Source organism: Salvia hispanica, chromosome 2 (assembly GCF_023119035.1).
Source record: "Salvia hispanica cultivar TCC Black 2014 chromosome 2, UniMelb_Shisp_WGS_1.0, whole genome shotgun sequence".
Classification (NCBI taxonomy): domain Eukaryota; kingdom Viridiplantae; phylum Streptophyta; class Magnoliopsida; order Lamiales; family Lamiaceae; genus Salvia; species Salvia hispanica.
The window spans coordinates 16,989,272-17,007,275 of NC_062966.1; the positions used below are offsets into that span (position 1 = coordinate 16,989,272).

At 38.3% G+C, this 18,004-nt stretch overlaps 3 protein-coding genes across 3 annotated transcripts; 1 reads left to right on the top strand and 2 right to left on the bottom strand.

The window, feature by feature from the left end:
- Positions 1 to 4,988: 4,988 nt before the first annotated feature.
- LOC125204552 (membrane-associated kinase regulator 5-like) lies at positions 4,989 to 6,351 on the top strand. The gene is made up of 2 exons (XM_048103242.1): positions 4,989 to 5,915; positions 6,005 to 6,351. The coding sequence occupies exons 1-2, from the start codon at positions 5,141 to 5,143 to the stop codon at positions 6,079 to 6,081; spliced, it is 852 nt and encodes a 283-aa protein (XP_047959199.1). The 5' UTR covers positions 4,989 to 5,140; the 3' UTR covers positions 6,082 to 6,351.
- Positions 6,352 to 6,442: 91 nt separating this feature from the next.
- On the bottom strand, positions 6,443 to 7,267 carry LOC125204553. The gene has a single exon (XM_048103243.1). It carries the CDS (start codon positions 7,238 to 7,240, stop codon positions 6,587 to 6,589), a length of 654 nt encoding a protein of 217 aa, XP_047959200.1. The 5' UTR covers positions 7,241 to 7,267; the 3' UTR covers positions 6,443 to 6,586.
- Positions 7,268 to 15,875: 8,608 nt separating this feature from the next.
- On the bottom strand, positions 15,876 to 17,427 carry LOC125204984 (chalcone 4'-O-glucosyltransferase-like). Its single transcript, XM_048103764.1, has 2 exons — positions 16,454 to 17,427; positions 15,876 to 16,372 (listed from the first exon to the last, which is right to left on the bottom strand). Exons 1-2 carry the CDS (start codon positions 17,361 to 17,363, stop codon positions 15,972 to 15,974), a joined length of 1,311 nt encoding a protein of 436 aa, XP_047959721.1. The 5' UTR covers positions 17,364 to 17,427; the 3' UTR covers positions 15,876 to 15,971.
- Between the last annotated feature and the right edge of the window lie 577 nt (positions 17,428 to 18,004).

Below are 18,004 nucleotides of genomic sequence, written 5' to 3' on the forward strand. Positions count from 1 at the left end.
TACATCCCTTGTTTGAATGAATGAAAATTCGAACCCCAAATGTTGGAGTTGTCAAAAATTTTACTCGGAACGCAATTATTTTATACTCGTCCGTCCCCTAAAAATAGGAGCTTAGGGATAGCACACGTTCTAATTCGAAATTTGTAACGTATGAAAGATAAAAGATAATATTAATTGAAATAGAGACACAATTTATTAGTAATGTAATGTGCAGTGATAAAAAGAATATTGATTGAAATAGAGACACAATTTATTAATAAGAGCATCCACAATGTGGCGGAGGATGCATCACAATTTATTAGTAAAAGCATCCACAATGCGGCGGAAGATGCGACGGACGATGCATCCTCCACCCCTTAGTCCGCCACTGCAGCACCACGGACTATGACACGGAGGATGCATCCTCTGGCCTATCCTCCGTCCCTTAGTCCGCCATTGCAGGGGGTGCGGACTATAGGGCGGATGATGCACACATTTTTATTTTTATTTTTAATTTTTTTGTATTTTTTTCTAATATAAATCACCATTTTTTTTTTACTTCATTTCACACCTTTCACTCCACTCTCTTCCTCATCTCAATTTCTCTCTAAATTCAATAATGAATTCCGACAATTTTTCATTTTTGCAAGCACAAAAAATAAAAAATAAATATTAACAATAGGATTCGCCTTTAATTTATAGTGTTTTTATATTTATTCTTGCTAATTGATATGTTTGCAAACATAAAAAATAAATATTGTAGTATTTAAATATTCAAATAATAAATAAAATACTTAGGGTGGGGCTTAGGGCGAGCTATAGTCCGCTCTATTGCAGGTGGAAGGGTCGGAGGATAAAATGCTGATATGGCAGTGCATAGGGTGGAGCTTATGGCATCGCATCCTCCGTCCCATTGTGGATGACCTAATGTAATGTGCAGCGAAAAAGTTTCCAAAAGTATATAGAAAAATGGATTAATTTTGCAGTGCAGACTAGAATGAAAAAAATGAGTATTTTTTGAGGAAGGCTGGATGAAGTACAATTCAATACTAAGATGTTTATTAGGAACGCAATTATTACATCGTTTTGATGTTTATTTTAATTCTTTTATTAAGTAGGGCATCAATTATTTTACTAGGAATGTTGTAATTAGGGCATCAATTATTAGGAACGCAAATTATTACATCGTTTTGATGTTTATTTTAATTCTTTTATTAAGTAGGGCATCAATTATTACATCCTCGTGCATATGTATGTGTTTGAATGTCTGCACAAACTGTTACGAGCCCAAATTCCATATAAGGAAGCCCGTTGGGCTTAGAGTAGAAATTTATTTTCTTGAACAAGGAAATTCATTCGAGAGAGGGGGGGGGAATGATCTCTATTCACTAGAGTAGGAGGTTGTGGAAAACAAAATAAGATTTGCTATATTTTACCTCCCTACAATAAATACTTACCAACTCCAGTATTCGGGCTATCTGAAATTATTTTAGGAAACTCATATTTGAATTTTTTTTTTTCTATTTTGTGATCAACGAATATGATGCAAAGACAAATTAAAACCGGAAATATCGACACTTACTTTACAAGTATAATTAGATATAATGCACAACCGATGATATTGTGACATAAGAGTATCCTGCTTCTGTGATAAAACAAAGTATACAAGAAAGAAATAAAAAAAAGTAGGAGGATTTTGGATGGCAAAAGGAAGCCTTTTCTTTATTCCCCGGCCCTTTCCTTTTCTTTTAGTTCTCTTTTATTTTCCAAAAACAAAAACATACGACAAAGAATTCGAAAAGTACGAGTATTTGTCGAAAAGAAGCCTTTTCTTTTTCTTTTGCTCTCTCTTTTCTTTTTTATATATTCTTCACTATTGTATCCCACTATCAATATTTTGTCCATCTCATAAATTCTCTTTTTATGCTGCGCCAAAATAAATAAATAAGAAATAGGAGTAAGATTCATGGCTTACATTCATCATTACAAAATACAAATTCCCAAACTATGTTGTAAATGAAGTAATCATCAAATTACTAGTATAATTCAAAGAATAGTTAATGTCATCCACTTTTTGCAGGAAATAGAAAACAAAATTTAAAGAGAGCTCGGCCCACAGCTATCTCATGTTCGACCATAGAAGACTGTGCTACCAATTACAAACAATGTTTTTTAACAAACATGGAGATACATCACTATGGCCTATATTTAGTCATATTTCTTCAATATTTTATACATATGTACATTAATTGTGCCTCTTTCCTTTAATTTAACACGCACAGTAGTGTATATTTTTAAAAAAACACGTATTCACTATAATAAAATTACTAGTATTTGGTTATGAAAAAATCAGTCTACCGACAAATTCAATAGTCTCTCTTACTCTCAAGTGAAGTATTGGTTTTTCTTCTAGAAGATAGCTCAAGTAGTGAAGTCCCAAAAAATAATATAAAGGGAAACAAAGAAAGAGGGGGATTCAGAAACATTATATATCACCTGGATTAGAATCACAGGAATTTTCATGGTAGGGCCGCTCCATGTAATGATATCATATCAATTATCAAACCATGTTTTGCATGAATGCTGTCACATTTTCATTCCATTTTATATTTATTTGTGTAGTTGAATATCAATACCTCAAAATCATAAATATATATGTGTCTACAATACTAAGTTACTATCTGTAGTTGTAATGTTATTAGCTATAATTCATAAACACCCCATTCGCATGCATGTAGTTATAGTTTTTTTAGTTACCACTACTATATATAATTCATAAAACACCTCATTCACGTGTATTTCAATTGGAATAAAAATATCTTACCTATTAAGTTGTGTTTATTTTATTGATTGCTGTTGGAAATAAAACAATACTAATATATTCACATCATTAATTAGAGTTAGTATGTTTTTAAAATAGGAAAGTGTTTTCACACACACATATATGATGTGTAAGAGTTAATTAAATTATACGTAGAGGGCCCGTCATATGATATTAGTATCCAATATATATCCTCATCATTTGTCTATTCAAACTCATCATCAAAATTGAAATTATTATTGATCATAGTGGTTTGATTTGGTATATGATATGACGTAGTAATTATACTCATGATCATCTTATGCATGCTTAAAAATGGCGTACTAATTGCTTATAAAAACTGCTTCACTACATTATTATTATTATTATTATTATTATTATTATTATTATTATTATTATTATTATTATTATTATTATTATTATTATTATTATTATTATTGTTATGACGAGAACTGTATATACTTATGGTCTTTATTATAACATTTCTGTCAAACTCAATCTTTCCTCTTATATGAATGGAAACTTTCTTCTCCAAACTACTTTGTGATTCCTTTGTCAACTGTAATTATTTCATCCATCATCATACAAATTGCTAAAATCTACACTTTTTTCTACGTTTTCCTTTTTACACGAAGCTCGTTCCCCGAGTTACTTTGATACAATCAACACAACTCTAATGTGGAAATACACTGCAACAAATAACGATACTAAAAATTTACAAAAAATACACACACACACATATATATAAGTAAAATAGAAAAAGTTAGCGAATTTCACCATATGTATTTGCTTGCTTTGCAGCCCTTTTGTCACCTTTATTTCTTTTGTCTTTTGTTTGCCACGTTATTTTTCAACTTTATGTTGGGTAAAGCAGTTTTTAATAAATAAAGGAGTAGAATGTTTTTAATATTTTATATAATAAAAAATAATTAGAGAAGCTAGCAAGTCAAAGCGGTCTGACCGAGAGGCGTGCCCAAACTGCCCGAAGCCCACGCCTCAATGTCTGACCGTGACCGCCTCTGCAAAGAATACCCGGCTTTCTCCTTTTTGTATTGGCTTTCTTTTTGGAAGTTTCTCGTCGCTATCTTGCTCCAGATTTAATTTCTTTTTGGCATCATCACATCTACGTCTCCCAATTTTGGATTAAGGAATGCCGTTACATTGCTCCAAATTTAGGTCTTCAAATATTCAATGATTGTGTGATATTTTGTCTTTCTAAGCGCACGTCTTAATTTCGACGTTTCAGGAAATTGCTAACACACATCGAATTTTGCAATTTTGAGGAATCCAATTAAGAATGATAGTAATAGGAAGAGATGCGTCTCTTTCTTACACCCAACTTTAATTTGTTTACGAAACTCTGTTACTCTATCATGTCATATAGTAGGAGTATAATACTAGTAAGCTGATGATACCAAAAAAATATACTATGTGGGACATATATGAGATGAAGAAACTATAGATTTAGCTAGAATTGATGAATAAATCATACTCCTATTTAACATAATTCTGAATTGTGTAATAATTACTAGGTTTTATTTAAACAAATAAATTTAATAATTTTTACATATTCATTTATTAATGTATTCTTTAAAACATATAATATAAATTCTTATCATATACATTTATTATATTGTTCATATTTTCAACCAAGTGATTATTTTCTATATATGAATAGATAAATGGAGTATTGTTTAACTTATCGGTGGTAATGTCTATGTATGATATTTTGACAATCGTACCAGATGCTATTTTATCAAAAAATTTACCATGGGATAATCAAACATCATAGATTCTCTAGCTAATTTTTCAAAACTGCACAACTTATCAAATTACCAAATTCATAATTTTTTTTAGTTCTTTGACCTCCTTCCGAAGTTTGCTAGGAAGAACAACAAATGTTTCACAACCGTTTTTCCTCGTATATACTTGTTACCGTAAAGAGATAATCACTAATCGCTTATTTCTAACTAATTTTCTGTTCAAGCATCGACATAACGTGGTTTTCAGTTTGGGATTTAATTTTTGAATTATTAGGGATTTATAAAAAAGAAAATAATTAATTTAGGTTTGACAATGAAAAGAATTGTTTTCAGAAAGGGAATTGTATGTTAGGCCACAAGCTAAAGTTTGTTTGGACCATTCCTGAAATAGTCCTGAATTCAAAGGCGTACATCACCTCTGCTAAAAATAGACTCTACCTTTGAATTCTGATTTCTGCTCATTTACTCTTCATTCCTCCCTCACATGATCTCCCTTTCCCCCGCGCCAAACAGCACCTCCTTACTTATTCTCTCTAAATACTCCAAGTAAATACACAGCCAACCACGCTTCACTCTCATGTCTTCGCATTCCTCTCTCTCAACTCTCTCCAATTCTCCAATGGAAGCCTTTTGCGTGCTCGAATTCCAAACGACGTCGCCTGAATCACCGCCTGAGCAAACTGATGACGAGGACTCCTTTTTTGATCTGGTTCTCAAATCGCCTGACATCCGATCTACCGAATCTCCCGGAGATGTATTCGGGAGAGGAAACGGTTATGTGAATTCGAGGCCTCTGTGTAAAGTGACACTCGTGAGATCGACTCCTAAATTCAGAGTTTTCATGTTAGGTTTCGGGAAATCGGTGAAATGCGAGAGATCGGAGACGAAACGGAGTCCATTGATTCATTCTCCCAGATCTCCCAAGGTAACATGCAGAGATGAGAAAACGCGTGTGGCCGGAGCCAGCAGTTTGAGAAGCCAGCTTCTGAAAGAGACTTCCGATTACGAAAGCTCGCCGGAAAAGTCGTCGAGAGGTTTGATTCCTAAGTATCTGAAGCTAATTAGACCTCTCTACTTGATGGTTTGGAGGAGGCAGCACGAGAAGAAGAAGCCAACGGAATCCTCGACGCCGTTTGCGTCTCCGATGACGCTTCCTTCGCCGAAAAGGATTTCCGACGGTAGCAGGATCGGCAGCTTTAAGATCGCGGCGAGGCGTTTGGGGAAAAGCCGATCGGTTTCAACGGCGGTAGGCATGTCGCCGCAACCAGCCCGCCGGCGAGACGATTCTCTTTTGGAACGACTCGACGGAATCCAAAACGCTGTTCTGTACTGCAAAAGCTCCTCATCCAAAGGTAGCAAAACAGGGCTTTTTTAAGTAAATACAATACTCCCTATTTATTTCTCAATTAAACTGAGACTTAGTATTTCTTCTGTATTTCAGAATTTTCAAACATATTTCAATCTTCAGTTGATCACGGTAAAAGTTCATATGAAGAGTCAAAGAGATGCAGCATTTGAATCAGAAATCAAACAGAAAAAAGATGCAATGTGATGACGGCTGTGAATTATTGGAACTATGATTATAGAATATGGAAGATTATTGTTTGATTACAAAGAAGCCGGTGTTTGTGTGCAGCGTGAAGATGGCAGTTAGTATTGATATTTGTATATTAAAGCCAATTACTATATCCGTATCATTTTTTTGATTTTAAATTTTAAACTCGGTTTCACAGCCTCTCCACTCGCAGTCATGTTTTAAAAATAGTAAAAACTGAGAGCAATGATTAATCATAGATTTTTGAGTGCTTTTGTTTGAGGAGATATTAATCATTATTTTGAATAAATGGATAGGCGTGTGTCTCATCTACTACAATTACTATAAATTATAAACATCATATTTATTCATATGTAACAGTAATATCATACGTTCGTTATCAATAAATATAATACTAGTACAATAAAAGAACAATGATGGAATACACACAAAAAATCACAGAAATGAAAAAAAAAAAAAGCATTAAAATCATCTGCAAGAGAAGGAGCGAAGCTGCGTGGACTGCACATCAATCTGCATAGTGCAATTCATGTTAGCCGACTTGTTCTTCTTCATAATTCTCATGATCTCCACCTTTCCCCTCACGGTAGCTCTGCTCGTCAACGGAATCACGCCTGGCGTGCTTCCGAACTGCGACGTCAGCTCTCCGACGGGGACGCCGGCCGAAGACAAGTCGACGGTGACATTGAATTTCCTAGTGGATCTCGCCTTGGCGGTTGCACGGGGGATTAAGGCCTCCCCGACCTTGATGCCGCCGTAGTAGAACTCGACGGTGCCGTTTTGGTACTTGTATCGCCCGAAGTTGGCGTTCCTGACGCCGAGCTCCGCCACCATCCTCATCTCGAAGGACGGCGTGGCGCCGGATTCAACGACGGTGAATGCGCCGTCGAAGGCGGCGGATCTGACGCGGAGTCTGGGGGTCCGGAACTTCATGACTGTGAGGCCGAAGATGAGGATTACGGCGGCCTGGAACACGACGAAGGCGGCGATGTAGGCGAAGCACTTGATCCGCTTCCTCCGCCGCGCGTCTCTTTGGGCCACCGCGGCCACCTCCTCGTCCACGCGCCCGTACGGGTTGATCTGCGGCGGCGCGTTCTGAGCCTTCTCTCCTTCTCCCGCCATTTTGACTGCGAATTGGATCAGATATTTTTATTTGATGTGGAATTATATTATTGGATGAGTTTTCTTCTTATATATATATGCATACATAAGTTAACGTAGTAAACAAAATTTGTTAGTTGGAAATTGGAATACAACGTAGGAACACCATTGTTGAAATTTATGCGACGAAATTATGACCCAAGGATTATTAGCTTCTCGATGGTCAATTATAATTAACGTCTGATATTGATTAATTAATTACTTGTGTTTGTCAATGAAACTTCACAAATCCACTACCCCTCCTCTTTTGTGATCTACTTATTCATAATTTATTATTAGTAAGTATATTAGAACCAAATTAAATGTATAATAAAAATAAATAATGCTACATGCCCATTAACAATCATGTTTATAGATATTGCTCACATAAATAACATATCATTTGCCTAACAAATAACAATAGAACACGAATTGTAAATTATGGAATGTCATTGAAATACTGTAATTTAAAATGTTGTGATTTGTGAATCAGGTCATCATCATAAGAACAGGTTTCCACATGCCCAGGGGCAAATGTAGATGTTAACAAAGTGGGGCAATTGCCCCACTTATTTTTCATCCCATGTATCTATATGCATATTTTAAATTTAATTCTTTTAATTTTCTACTAAATGTCCCTCCTCAAAATTTTAAAATTCCTTTATATGTAAATTTGCCCCATTTCCTTCAAATTCCTAGCTCCGCCCCTGCACATGTTCACCCCTCTTTTCATTTTTTTTTACATTTATAATATTTACTACTCCAATGTATACATTTGAAATTCGAAGTGTGAGCATATTGAAAAAAAATAATGTACTGTTTAGTTTGAAATAATTTGGTTGTTAATTTCTCATCTTAGGAAATTATCGTATCATGTCCTGATTTTCGTCGTTTCATTTGTTTTTCTTTTTTTTAGACTTTGAGGATTTGAGAGAAAGTCTTTTCTGAAAAATAAAACCAATTCCTATTTGAGGGAGGCATCATAACCCAACATAGTCAAACCAAAATTTCCCCCAAACATAGTTCACCTTTCACACTTGTATGTATAGTAAATAGTAGAGAAATTTAAGCTTATGATAGAGTCACCTACGGATAAATGAGACCCTTGTATCCAAAATTATTTAGTAAACTGATTAAATCTTCAGCGTGAAGTTATTTTGCTTTCTCATTTTTTTGGTAATTAAACTGCAACTTTAACGATGAACAATTCAAATAGTAGGAGATCATTGGTTATTACAGTAGTCGAAAAAATTACTAGAAACATGGTACTACTATATACTACTCCTAATTGGTAACCGGTTGAGTGAGTTGCGTTTGAAGTCTTAGCTTTGTAAATGGATTAGGCCCATATCATAAAGTTACATCTATGGGTATATCCACGAAGATATTTATTGATTCTAGGCCTAGTATATAAAATTAGCAATTTTTCAGGTGTTTATTTCTCACAAGTTATACAAAGATCCAATGTTATAATGAGTTGCATTTATGTAGCATGTCTTTAGAGTAGAGATTTTGATATTAATCCGACATTAAAATTCTCAATTTATTGAGTACTTTTTTGAAACCTATAATGTTTTAATATAAGTACCTTATTATTAAAATTAGATACGAAAATAATGCATGTAGATGTAGGCATTATGCATGAATCAATCTATTTTCATGTTTGTATGTTATAGTTGTGTTGATTATATTATATTGATATATTGATTGAATTCTATAGGTATCATAACATACAATGATACAATCATCATATCTATAAAACAATTAACATATTCATAAAAATAAATAACATAGTAAATTTCTTGTTATGAACAATTAAAATATGGATTTAGTTATAATTCTAAAAAAAATAGGAGTACGATCTATTTGATATGTACTTTTGTAAAAAATAATTTAAAGCAAGAGGATTGTGTAAAATTATGTTCTATTTTAAAAAATTAGGAGAAAGAAAGTGGCTCATCTTTAAATCTAAATGGGTGAATTATTTGATTCGTTTTATGGAAAAACAATAAATTTCATTGTCCACAACATACCCTTAGAGCATCCACAATAGCGTACATCCCGACGGACGTCCGACCTGCGAGCGGCTCGTCCGTCGGTGACGTCCACTATTGGGGTGGACGAGCGCGCGACGAACGCCCCAGACGGATGAGAGATCGTCCGCGGTCATAAGCGGACGTCCATCCTCTCGTCTGCTATTATGGTGAGTCAACGGACGTCCCGGCGGACATCCCAATTTTTTAATTTTTTTTCAAAACTCTATATATACGGCTCGTTGCACTTCGTTTCATTTGCACCACTGACGAGCGACCGGCTAACGCATGTATTATCATGTACAACTATACAGATTCAAGGCATACTCACATGTACAGATTCAAGACATACTAACATGTACAGATTTATGGCATACTAACATGTACTTTGTTTGAATCATTTTTTTTTATAATTATACTATGTTTAATTTTTTTTATTTAATGAAATTATTATTGCACTTTCTCCATCCGTATTCGTGTCGAAATTTTAATTCCGTGATTGCGTATTTGTGAATTTGTGAATTTGTGAATTTTTATTATTGTGTTTTTCCGCCGGGATGTCCTAGAGCTTGTACGATATTGTACAGTGGGATGTCCTAGTGACGTGGTAGTACAGTGGGATGTCCTTATTACGTGGCAAAAGGTATTTTTGGGATGTCCTTGGGCTTGTCCGCCGGGATGTCAGCCCCTATTGTAGATGCTTAATACCAATGTTTTAAAAACCGGACCGACCAGTGAACCGACGAGGTTATTGGTTCACGATTCAACCGGTCCGACCGGTTCAATCACTGGTCGAACCGTTTTACTGTTACAAATTATATAATATATAAAATATATTCAATTTAAATGAATGATAAAATTTATTAAATATTTTATCAATAAATATAATTAAATGTACAAATTACAAGTTAGTGTGGATAAAATTTTTAATATTTTAGATATAAAAAAATAATTCATAATAATTCAAAAAAAATTTATGACAAAATATATAAATAAATATAAATTATTAATTAGTTTTGATGAAAATATATATAATAAATAATTTATTATAAACCTTAGGTATAACTACTTATATTTACATAAGTACCTATATTATACAAATAATAGTTAATTTTAGTAAAGAAGAGTGAATTTTAGATGATAAATATATTATCATATTAATACCTACTCACTAGAATATAAATTTAAACTTGAATGATTAGTTTGAGTAAATAAAAAAATTTATTTTAATATAATAACAACTAATGTTCATGTTATTAACAAGAAATGCTTGTGGTGGAGTGGTAATGGTCTTGGTCTCTTGACCAAGAAGTCAAGAGTTCGACCCCCACCAAAAGCACTTATTTTACAAAAATTTTAAACAATGAAGAAAACCGGTTTTCGGTTCCTGGCTAGACCGGTTCGACCGGCCGATTTCGGTGGTTCGCGGCGGCCCAACATGCTGGCGGCTTTACAGAGAGAATCGGACCGCACCACTCACCGGTTCGCGGTCGAATCGGTCGAACCGGCCGGTCTGGTCCGGTTTTTAAAACACTGCTTAATACTCATCCCATTTTTTATTATTTAGATTGAATTTTCGGACAAATCTTGGAAAATCCAATTCTGAATATAATGAAAGAAGTACTTTTTTAGTTAACATTCAGATAAAATTGCATTAAAAACTCTGAATATAATGATAGAAGTATTTTTTTAGTTAGCATTCAGATTAAAACCGCATTAAAAACTCTGAATATAATTATAGAAGTATTTTTTTAGTTACCATTCAGATTAAAACCGCATTAAAAGTTAAAACATGCTAAGACGCATATTTAGCAAGAGCGCATTGCAATTGGCCAAGACACGATGAGAGTGTGTCCGCTTTAGCATATTTAGCGAGAGCGCATTGCGACTGGCCAAGACACGATGAGAGTGTGTCCGAATTTAGCATATTTAGCGAGAGCGCATTACAATTGGCCAAGATACAAGAGTGCGTCTGAATAGCTGTTGGTGAGACTTGAGTCAACGACTCTCTCTCTTGCAGCAACGTTGTGAGCCGCAATTGTGAACCACTCCCTCCGACCTTATGTCCCCCAATTAAAGACACTAAAATTCAACACGAATTTTAAAAATTTATTTAACTTTATAAAGAAAATGATTAAAAAAGTCAGTGTAATGTGAGGCCTTATTAATTTGAGTAGTAGAATGTGAGTGTAATGAGTTAGTGAAGTACAGACCACTTAGAGCATCAGAAGCGGCGGCCGTCCGTCGGGCGTCGGACTAGCGTGCCCGACGTCAGCGGCAGACGTCCGCCATTGGGTGAGGAAAGAAGGCGGATGGACGTCCCGTGCGGACACGGGAATTTCAGGGTTATTGCGCGACGTCCGTCGCGAAGGCTACGGGACGTCCGCCGCTGTGACATGCGGACTTACGTCCGCGGCGGACATCCGATATAATTTTAATTTTTTTTTCAAACTCTACATATACGGCTCGTTGAACTTCATTTCATTCGCACCACTTGTGTTAACAAGTTTCTATCTCTCTCTATATTCAATTCTTCTTATGAAATATGTCGCGTTACGTGATTCCCCCGTCACGAGCGAGTCACAAACGCAGAATATTCCCTCGCCGTGTATTCCATCTCGAGTTGGGGGAAATGCCAACGGAAGTGCACCGATGTTTGGATGATGTAGCAACTAGACCTGCCCAAGGTTTATCGAACCGGCGGTTAAAACCGAAATGATAACCGTTGGTTACGGTTCCGAACCGAAACCGTGAGAATTTATCCAAACCGAAACCGTCGATTTTTGAACCGTAGTTCGGTTCAGGTTCAAAAAATTTCGAATCGAAACTGTACCGGAACCGCCGGTTCCGCGCAGTTTCAAACCGGAACCGCGAAAAACTGCCTAAAAACCGTGAAATCAAGCCTGAACCGCAAAAACCGGTGGTTTGGAACCGTGAAAAACCACTGAAAAACCGCCGGTTCGGAACCGAAACCGAAACCGTAACAGCGAAACACCCTCACGGTTCGGTTCCGGTTCAATAATTTCCAAAACCGGAACCGGCGGTTCCGAACTGTAACCGTCGGTTCCTGAACCGTGGGCACCTCTAGCAGCAACCCCAAATGGGGGGGATGATGCCTGGGTACTACAATATGCCCGGGATGATGCTCGGTACTACAATATGCATACAATATGCCCGGGATGATGACGCCCCAGATGCAACAAATGCCCCAAATGCAATAAATGCCGGGGACGATGCCCCAAATGCAACCGGGGGGGATGATGCCCCAGCTGCAACAGGGATCCTGCCGCTGCGGGAGGGAGCAGGCAGGGTGTCCTTCAACAATATGGGGACAATGTCTATCGTCCCTATATGGATTTATTGTGCAGTGATTCTCCCGTCTGTACTTCGCTGCTCGTACTGCCCTGGAGACTCAGTTCCCGGACTCCGGGTTGTTCTCTTTTGATGATTTAGGGATATCTCCGCGGACGTCGCCAGCTACGCAGCCAGCAGCGCCACCGGCGAGGACGCGAAGGGAGGGGAAGAGCAAGGCCATTAGCTCGCGTGCAGCGACCGATGGTGGGGTGGGGAAGGAGGAAGGCAGCAGGAAAAAGAGGACCGTCTGGAACATTCAGGAGTGCATCGCACTGGCAAAGGCATGGATCAGTGTAGTCGAGGATCCATACGTCTCGTCCAACCAGGTCATCGACAGAATGCGGTACCGCATTAGCTAAAGCTACCTCGAATGGAAACCGGCCGACGGGAAGGCTCACGGTGCAGAGCAGTGCCAGAAACAGTGGGAGCGGCTGAAGAAGCAACTAAGCCGATTTGCCGGCCTCTACCAAAAGAACCTCCGGTCGGCAACCAGCGGCATGACCTCCGAAGATGTGAAGCTTTTGTCCCACCAGCAGTTCCCCGACAGTGAGAAGGGGTTCGGGGAGTTCAAATATTGGGACGTTTATCTTGAGGTGGAGAATTCCCCCAAGTTTATGGCGGGTGTTGAAGCTGGGTGGCCGAAGCGGACGAAGATCGCCGCCTCTAGCGAGTACAGCAGCAGTGCCGGTTCCCATGAACTCCCCGAAGCCGAGGCAGAGTTCCCGACACCTCAATCGTCTTCCCGCCGCCGTCGCCCGATTGGGCAAAAGGCCGCGATGCGGATGGCTAGGGGAATATCCAGCGCCTCGCAAGAGGTCCACTCGGAAGCTCCTTCGCAGATCACTCCCCAGTTGACCAATCTCGTCGAACTGCAGCTGACGCAGTTCATGATCGAAATAACGGAGAAGTTGTTAGAGTTTGTATACTAGAAATCACGTTTCGAGTGATTAAATACTGTAAAACTCTTATTTTATTTTCCAATAAATAAAACAGATTATTTTTTGTCATAATGTTGTTATGTTTTACATTTAATGGATGTTAATGCATGTTTAAATGTATAAGTTAACTTAACAAAGTCTAAGTCTTTGTTTTAGTAGACCGGTTGTGGGCGTCGTCCACTTTAAGGTAATACGGTCAGTTCTAAACAAAGAAAAAGATGAATTTCACAACCTAGTTGGAATTTGACTATCCAACGAGAAAGGTTGCAATGTCAATCCGCATATTTCTAAGCCTTACTGAAATAAGATGACATTGGTGTGGTATAGCACTGAACGGATCTAACAGCAAGACTTGCCTTAGGCTATCTACTGAAAGGCGAGGTCTTGATAAATATTTATTTCTTAATCAATGTAGGTTAGCATTGAGCATACGGTATTGATTTTGCACTGCTTTGACTTATCAAATGGTGCGGGTTTTTCGTAACCCAATTATCCTGATATATTGGGTAGTGGTGATCAATATCTAGCGGTGCTAGGATTGCTATTATATTGAATCGTGCGCGATCTGAGTCTCGTTTGATAATGTCCTCAAGAGGAGCGCAAAACAAAGTTTTATTATTCGGAACCTAGCTAGTTGGAGTGCGATTACTCTATGAATAAAATAAGCGTTTTATGCTAAGTCCACTCTTGGAATTAATAAGAAGTTAATTAATTAAGTCAATAGCGAGACATTAATTAATTAATGGACATTTTAATCTTAAGCGCGGGAAATAAAAGTTAAACGGAAACCCGGATTACTTGTAATTTCGGATTTGGATGGGGAGAGTTCAATATTACTTTTGTAGTGGCTGCTCGTAATATTCCAATTATAACTTATATTAAATTGTGGGTTCAATTTAATTAGTAAAAAGTAAATTGGATGAGCCCATATCCAAAACCTTCCATAGATCCCTGTCTGGGCCCAAAAAGAACTTAATATAAATAGGAGAATAAATGAGACAATAAAATCATAATTTTATCTTTAAAATTTTCGAAAATTTTCAGCCCCTAAGCTGAAGGAATTTTCGAATTCCTCTCCTGTTTCAAAAATGATTTCTTCTGTCTTCTTTATTTAAGTCCTAGTATTCTAGTAAGATCAGCCCACACTGATATTGGGATACAGTTCGGGAACCAGAGAGAAGATTTGTGGTCTAGTACTCAAAGCATCACGTGGAGAAGAAGCTAGCCATCTTCAATTCTTTGGAGAATTATTTAGGTATTTTTCTGCTCCGTAGAAAAGCATGTTTTAGGTTTCAATATTCTTAAAGCATGATTAATTCAAGTTATGAGCATGATACATGTGAAAATTATGCGAATAGGTTTTGTCTAAATAATCTACTAAATAGATCTGATTATTATGTGATTGTTATTTATGCGCCCGCTTCCGCTGCCAGTTCCAACAGAAGTGGCATACAACGACGAATCCCATGTACAAGCGGATGTTGAAGGATGGGATCGACACTATGAGGAGAAATCTGAGGCTGCCACCCCTGCCCGATGTTGACAGCACCACCCGCGACGGGGAGGACGAGTCTGATGCCGGGGAATGAGACGGGGGGCCAATTTGTTGAAGCTTGGGGTAGTTTTTTTTTGTTGGTTAAGTTTTTTTTTATAATAATTATGTACTTTTTTAAAAAAAATTAAGTAGTTGCATTTTTTCCGTATTCGTGCCGAAATTTTAATACCACACATTGTTTATTAATTCCGTAAATTGTTTAATTTGGTGAATTTGTGAAATTTTTTTTATTGCGGGAAGTCTGCACGGGAAGGCTATGGGATGTCCGCCACTGTGCAGTGGGAAGTCCTTATGACGTGGCAGTGCTGGGAAGACTATGGGAGGTCCTTATGACGTGGCAGAAGATGTTTTTAGGAAGTCCGTCGGGAAGGCTAGGGATAGTCCGTCCCCACTGGGGATGCTCTTACTAAAAGTGGAAAAAAAGATAAATGTGTCTTTCAACGGTGGTCACCCTAAAATGACAAAATGTGTCAGGTTTTGGCGGACGGTAGGATTAAAATTTTAGTACTAATACTCTATTCGTCGACAAAATAATGTCCCATATTATTATTTTTAGATATCCATGATTTAAAATTTTATTTATTTTTTTGCTATTTTGGGTAATGCAGTATACTCAGATTTCATGAGAACTCATTAATTTTTCTGTAGTATTTCCTTTTTCTTGGAGTACATATTTCTAATATGACCTTTTAAATTGTGAATGGGTGGAGTCTTTTATCAATTTAAACAATTTGTACTTACCATCAACTGCATAAGATATAGGAGTAGGATCTTGAAAGATAGTAGTACAAATAGAAATACATAATACGATGAATTAAGAAGAATTACGCATCCTAAAGCCGAGTTACCGCCTCCATAAACTTGTGTAGCGCCAGAACCGCCGATCCACCCTCCCTCACCGCAGCCCCCGCCGCGACTTTGAAATCTGCCACCCTGCGCCTGATCTCCTTCCCCCTCCTCGACTCCATCAGCTCCCGAACTCTCTCCTCCAGCTCCACTGCCGTCACGAACCCCTCCGGCCCCAGCTCCACCGCCAGCGCCACCTTCATCTCCTCCACCATGAAAATCCGGTTCATCTTCTGCTCCGCGTACAGCGGCCAGCATATCATGGGCACTCCGAACCACACCGCCTCCAGCATCGAGCTCTGCCCGCAGTGCGTCACAAATCCCCCCACTGACCCGTGCCTTAGCACCTCCGTCTGCGGCGCCCATGACTTCAACACCAGCCCTCTCCCTTTATATTATCGTAAATATTGGTCAATAACTTTCCATCTACTTATTTTAATTAACCAAAAAAAAATCCAAAAATCATCACCTCTTGTCCTCTCAAGGAAACCCTCCGGCAGCACCGCCTCCAGATCCGGATTCCGCACCGCCCAAATAAATCCGTACCCGGAATTCTCCAATCCAACCGCCATTTCCCTCAATTGCTCCGCCGAGAACTCGCCTCTCCGCCCGAAACAGAGTAGAATCACGCTCTTACTCGGCTGCGAATCGAGCCATCGCAGGCAATCGGCGGCGGCGTTTTTCTCCACATCGATCAACGGCCCCATCGTGTAAACAGGAGGCGTCTGCAAATTCGGAGTGCACAGATTGTTCTCCAATGCTTCTAGCGCTCTCATCTCGAGCGCGTATATCGCGTTGATGATCACTCCAGCTGATTTCTGCATGTTGGTCGCCATGTGTATCATGTGTTTGTAACTAAGACTCTGAGGAAAACGCATCACATCGGGGAGATTCGTGGTCGGAATCACCGGGCAGCCGGGGATCTCAACGGCGTCGCCAAATTCCCCGCCCGTAATCTCGTGAACGGTCGGCCAGTAGAGCAGAGCGCAGAGGCCGAACGCGCCGGTGGTGTTGCAGAAGTAGGTCGGAATGCTGAGGCTCTCACCCACTTCGAATGCGTAGGAGCAGAAAAAGTCGAGGACGATCGCTCTGATGTTTGATTTTCCCGCGATTTCTGCCAGGGCTCGCCGAAAATTAGGGTTGTTGAGGCGAGGGGCTTCGAAGAAGAGCTCGAGGGGGTTGTAAGTGGTTTTTGGCGGGAGAGGGGGGGCGGGGAGGCGTCGGAAGGTGAGGGAGGGCGCGGCGGGGAGAGGGGGTGCGGCGGCGGTGCAGAGGAGGACGACGGAGATGGAAGGGTAGTGTTTGGCGATGAAGAGAGCGAGGCATGTGAGGGAATTGAGGTGTTCCGGCGTGGAATAGAGCACCATTGCTTCTTCCATTTTGCTGTTGCATTGCGTTCTACCTTCGTTTTCTGTATTATTTATTGATTGCAATTTGTTTTCATCAACACACAATCATAAAGTATCACGTTCCACATTCCCAGAATAGTATGATATCCAACTACGTCTTCAACCTACTTATTGCACGATTTTTCATTTTTCTTGCAATTTTTTAACTTCATATTATACTCTATCTAACAAACATACTCTTATAGTACGATTATCAATTGACAATTAAAAGTAGAAAATTACAACCTCTTAATCACTCCATAAACATTAGTACGAATATGCAACTGGCCCTAAACTGTTGAGAAAAAAAATCCAAAATGAATCTGGTAAGATATGTGTTGGTGGGAATTCATTTGTAGTAACTTCTTCAACCATCAAGCTAGCAAGCTCACGTGTTGTCAATATTACATTTAAACCATATAACATTATAAGTGAAACATTCTTGTGATATAAATAAGTTCCATTACCCTATCTGGTTTGTTGCTACAGTCTTTGAAAATGACTTATTTCTAACTTAAAAAACTTTTCTTTCTATTTGCTAATTTGTTATCCTTTCGAATAAGTCTTTTGATAGAAAATATATCCAATTTAGTTATCTTTGTAGGAACATAAGTAATTCATACCAACATTTT

Coding starts and splice junctions, on each gene's coding strand:
- LOC125204552 (XM_048103242.1), top strand. CDS start 5,141: ATGTCTTCGCATTCCTCTCTCTCAACTCTCTCCAATTCTCCAATGGAA. Junction 5,916..6,004: donor CAAAAGCTCCTCATCCAAAG/GTAGCAAAACAG, acceptor TCTGTATTTCAG/AATTTTCAAACATATTTCAA.
- LOC125204553 (XM_048103243.1), bottom strand. CDS start 7,240: ATGGCGGGAGAAGGAGAGAAGGCTCAGAACGCGCCGCCGCAGATCAAC.
- LOC125204984 (XM_048103764.1), bottom strand. CDS start 17,363: ATGGAAGAAGCAATGGTGCTCTATTCCACGCCGGAACACCTCAATTCC. Junction 16,373..16,453: donor TTTCCTTGAGAGGACAAGAG/GTGATGATTTTT, acceptor GATAATATAAAG/GGAGAGGGCTGGTGTTGAAG.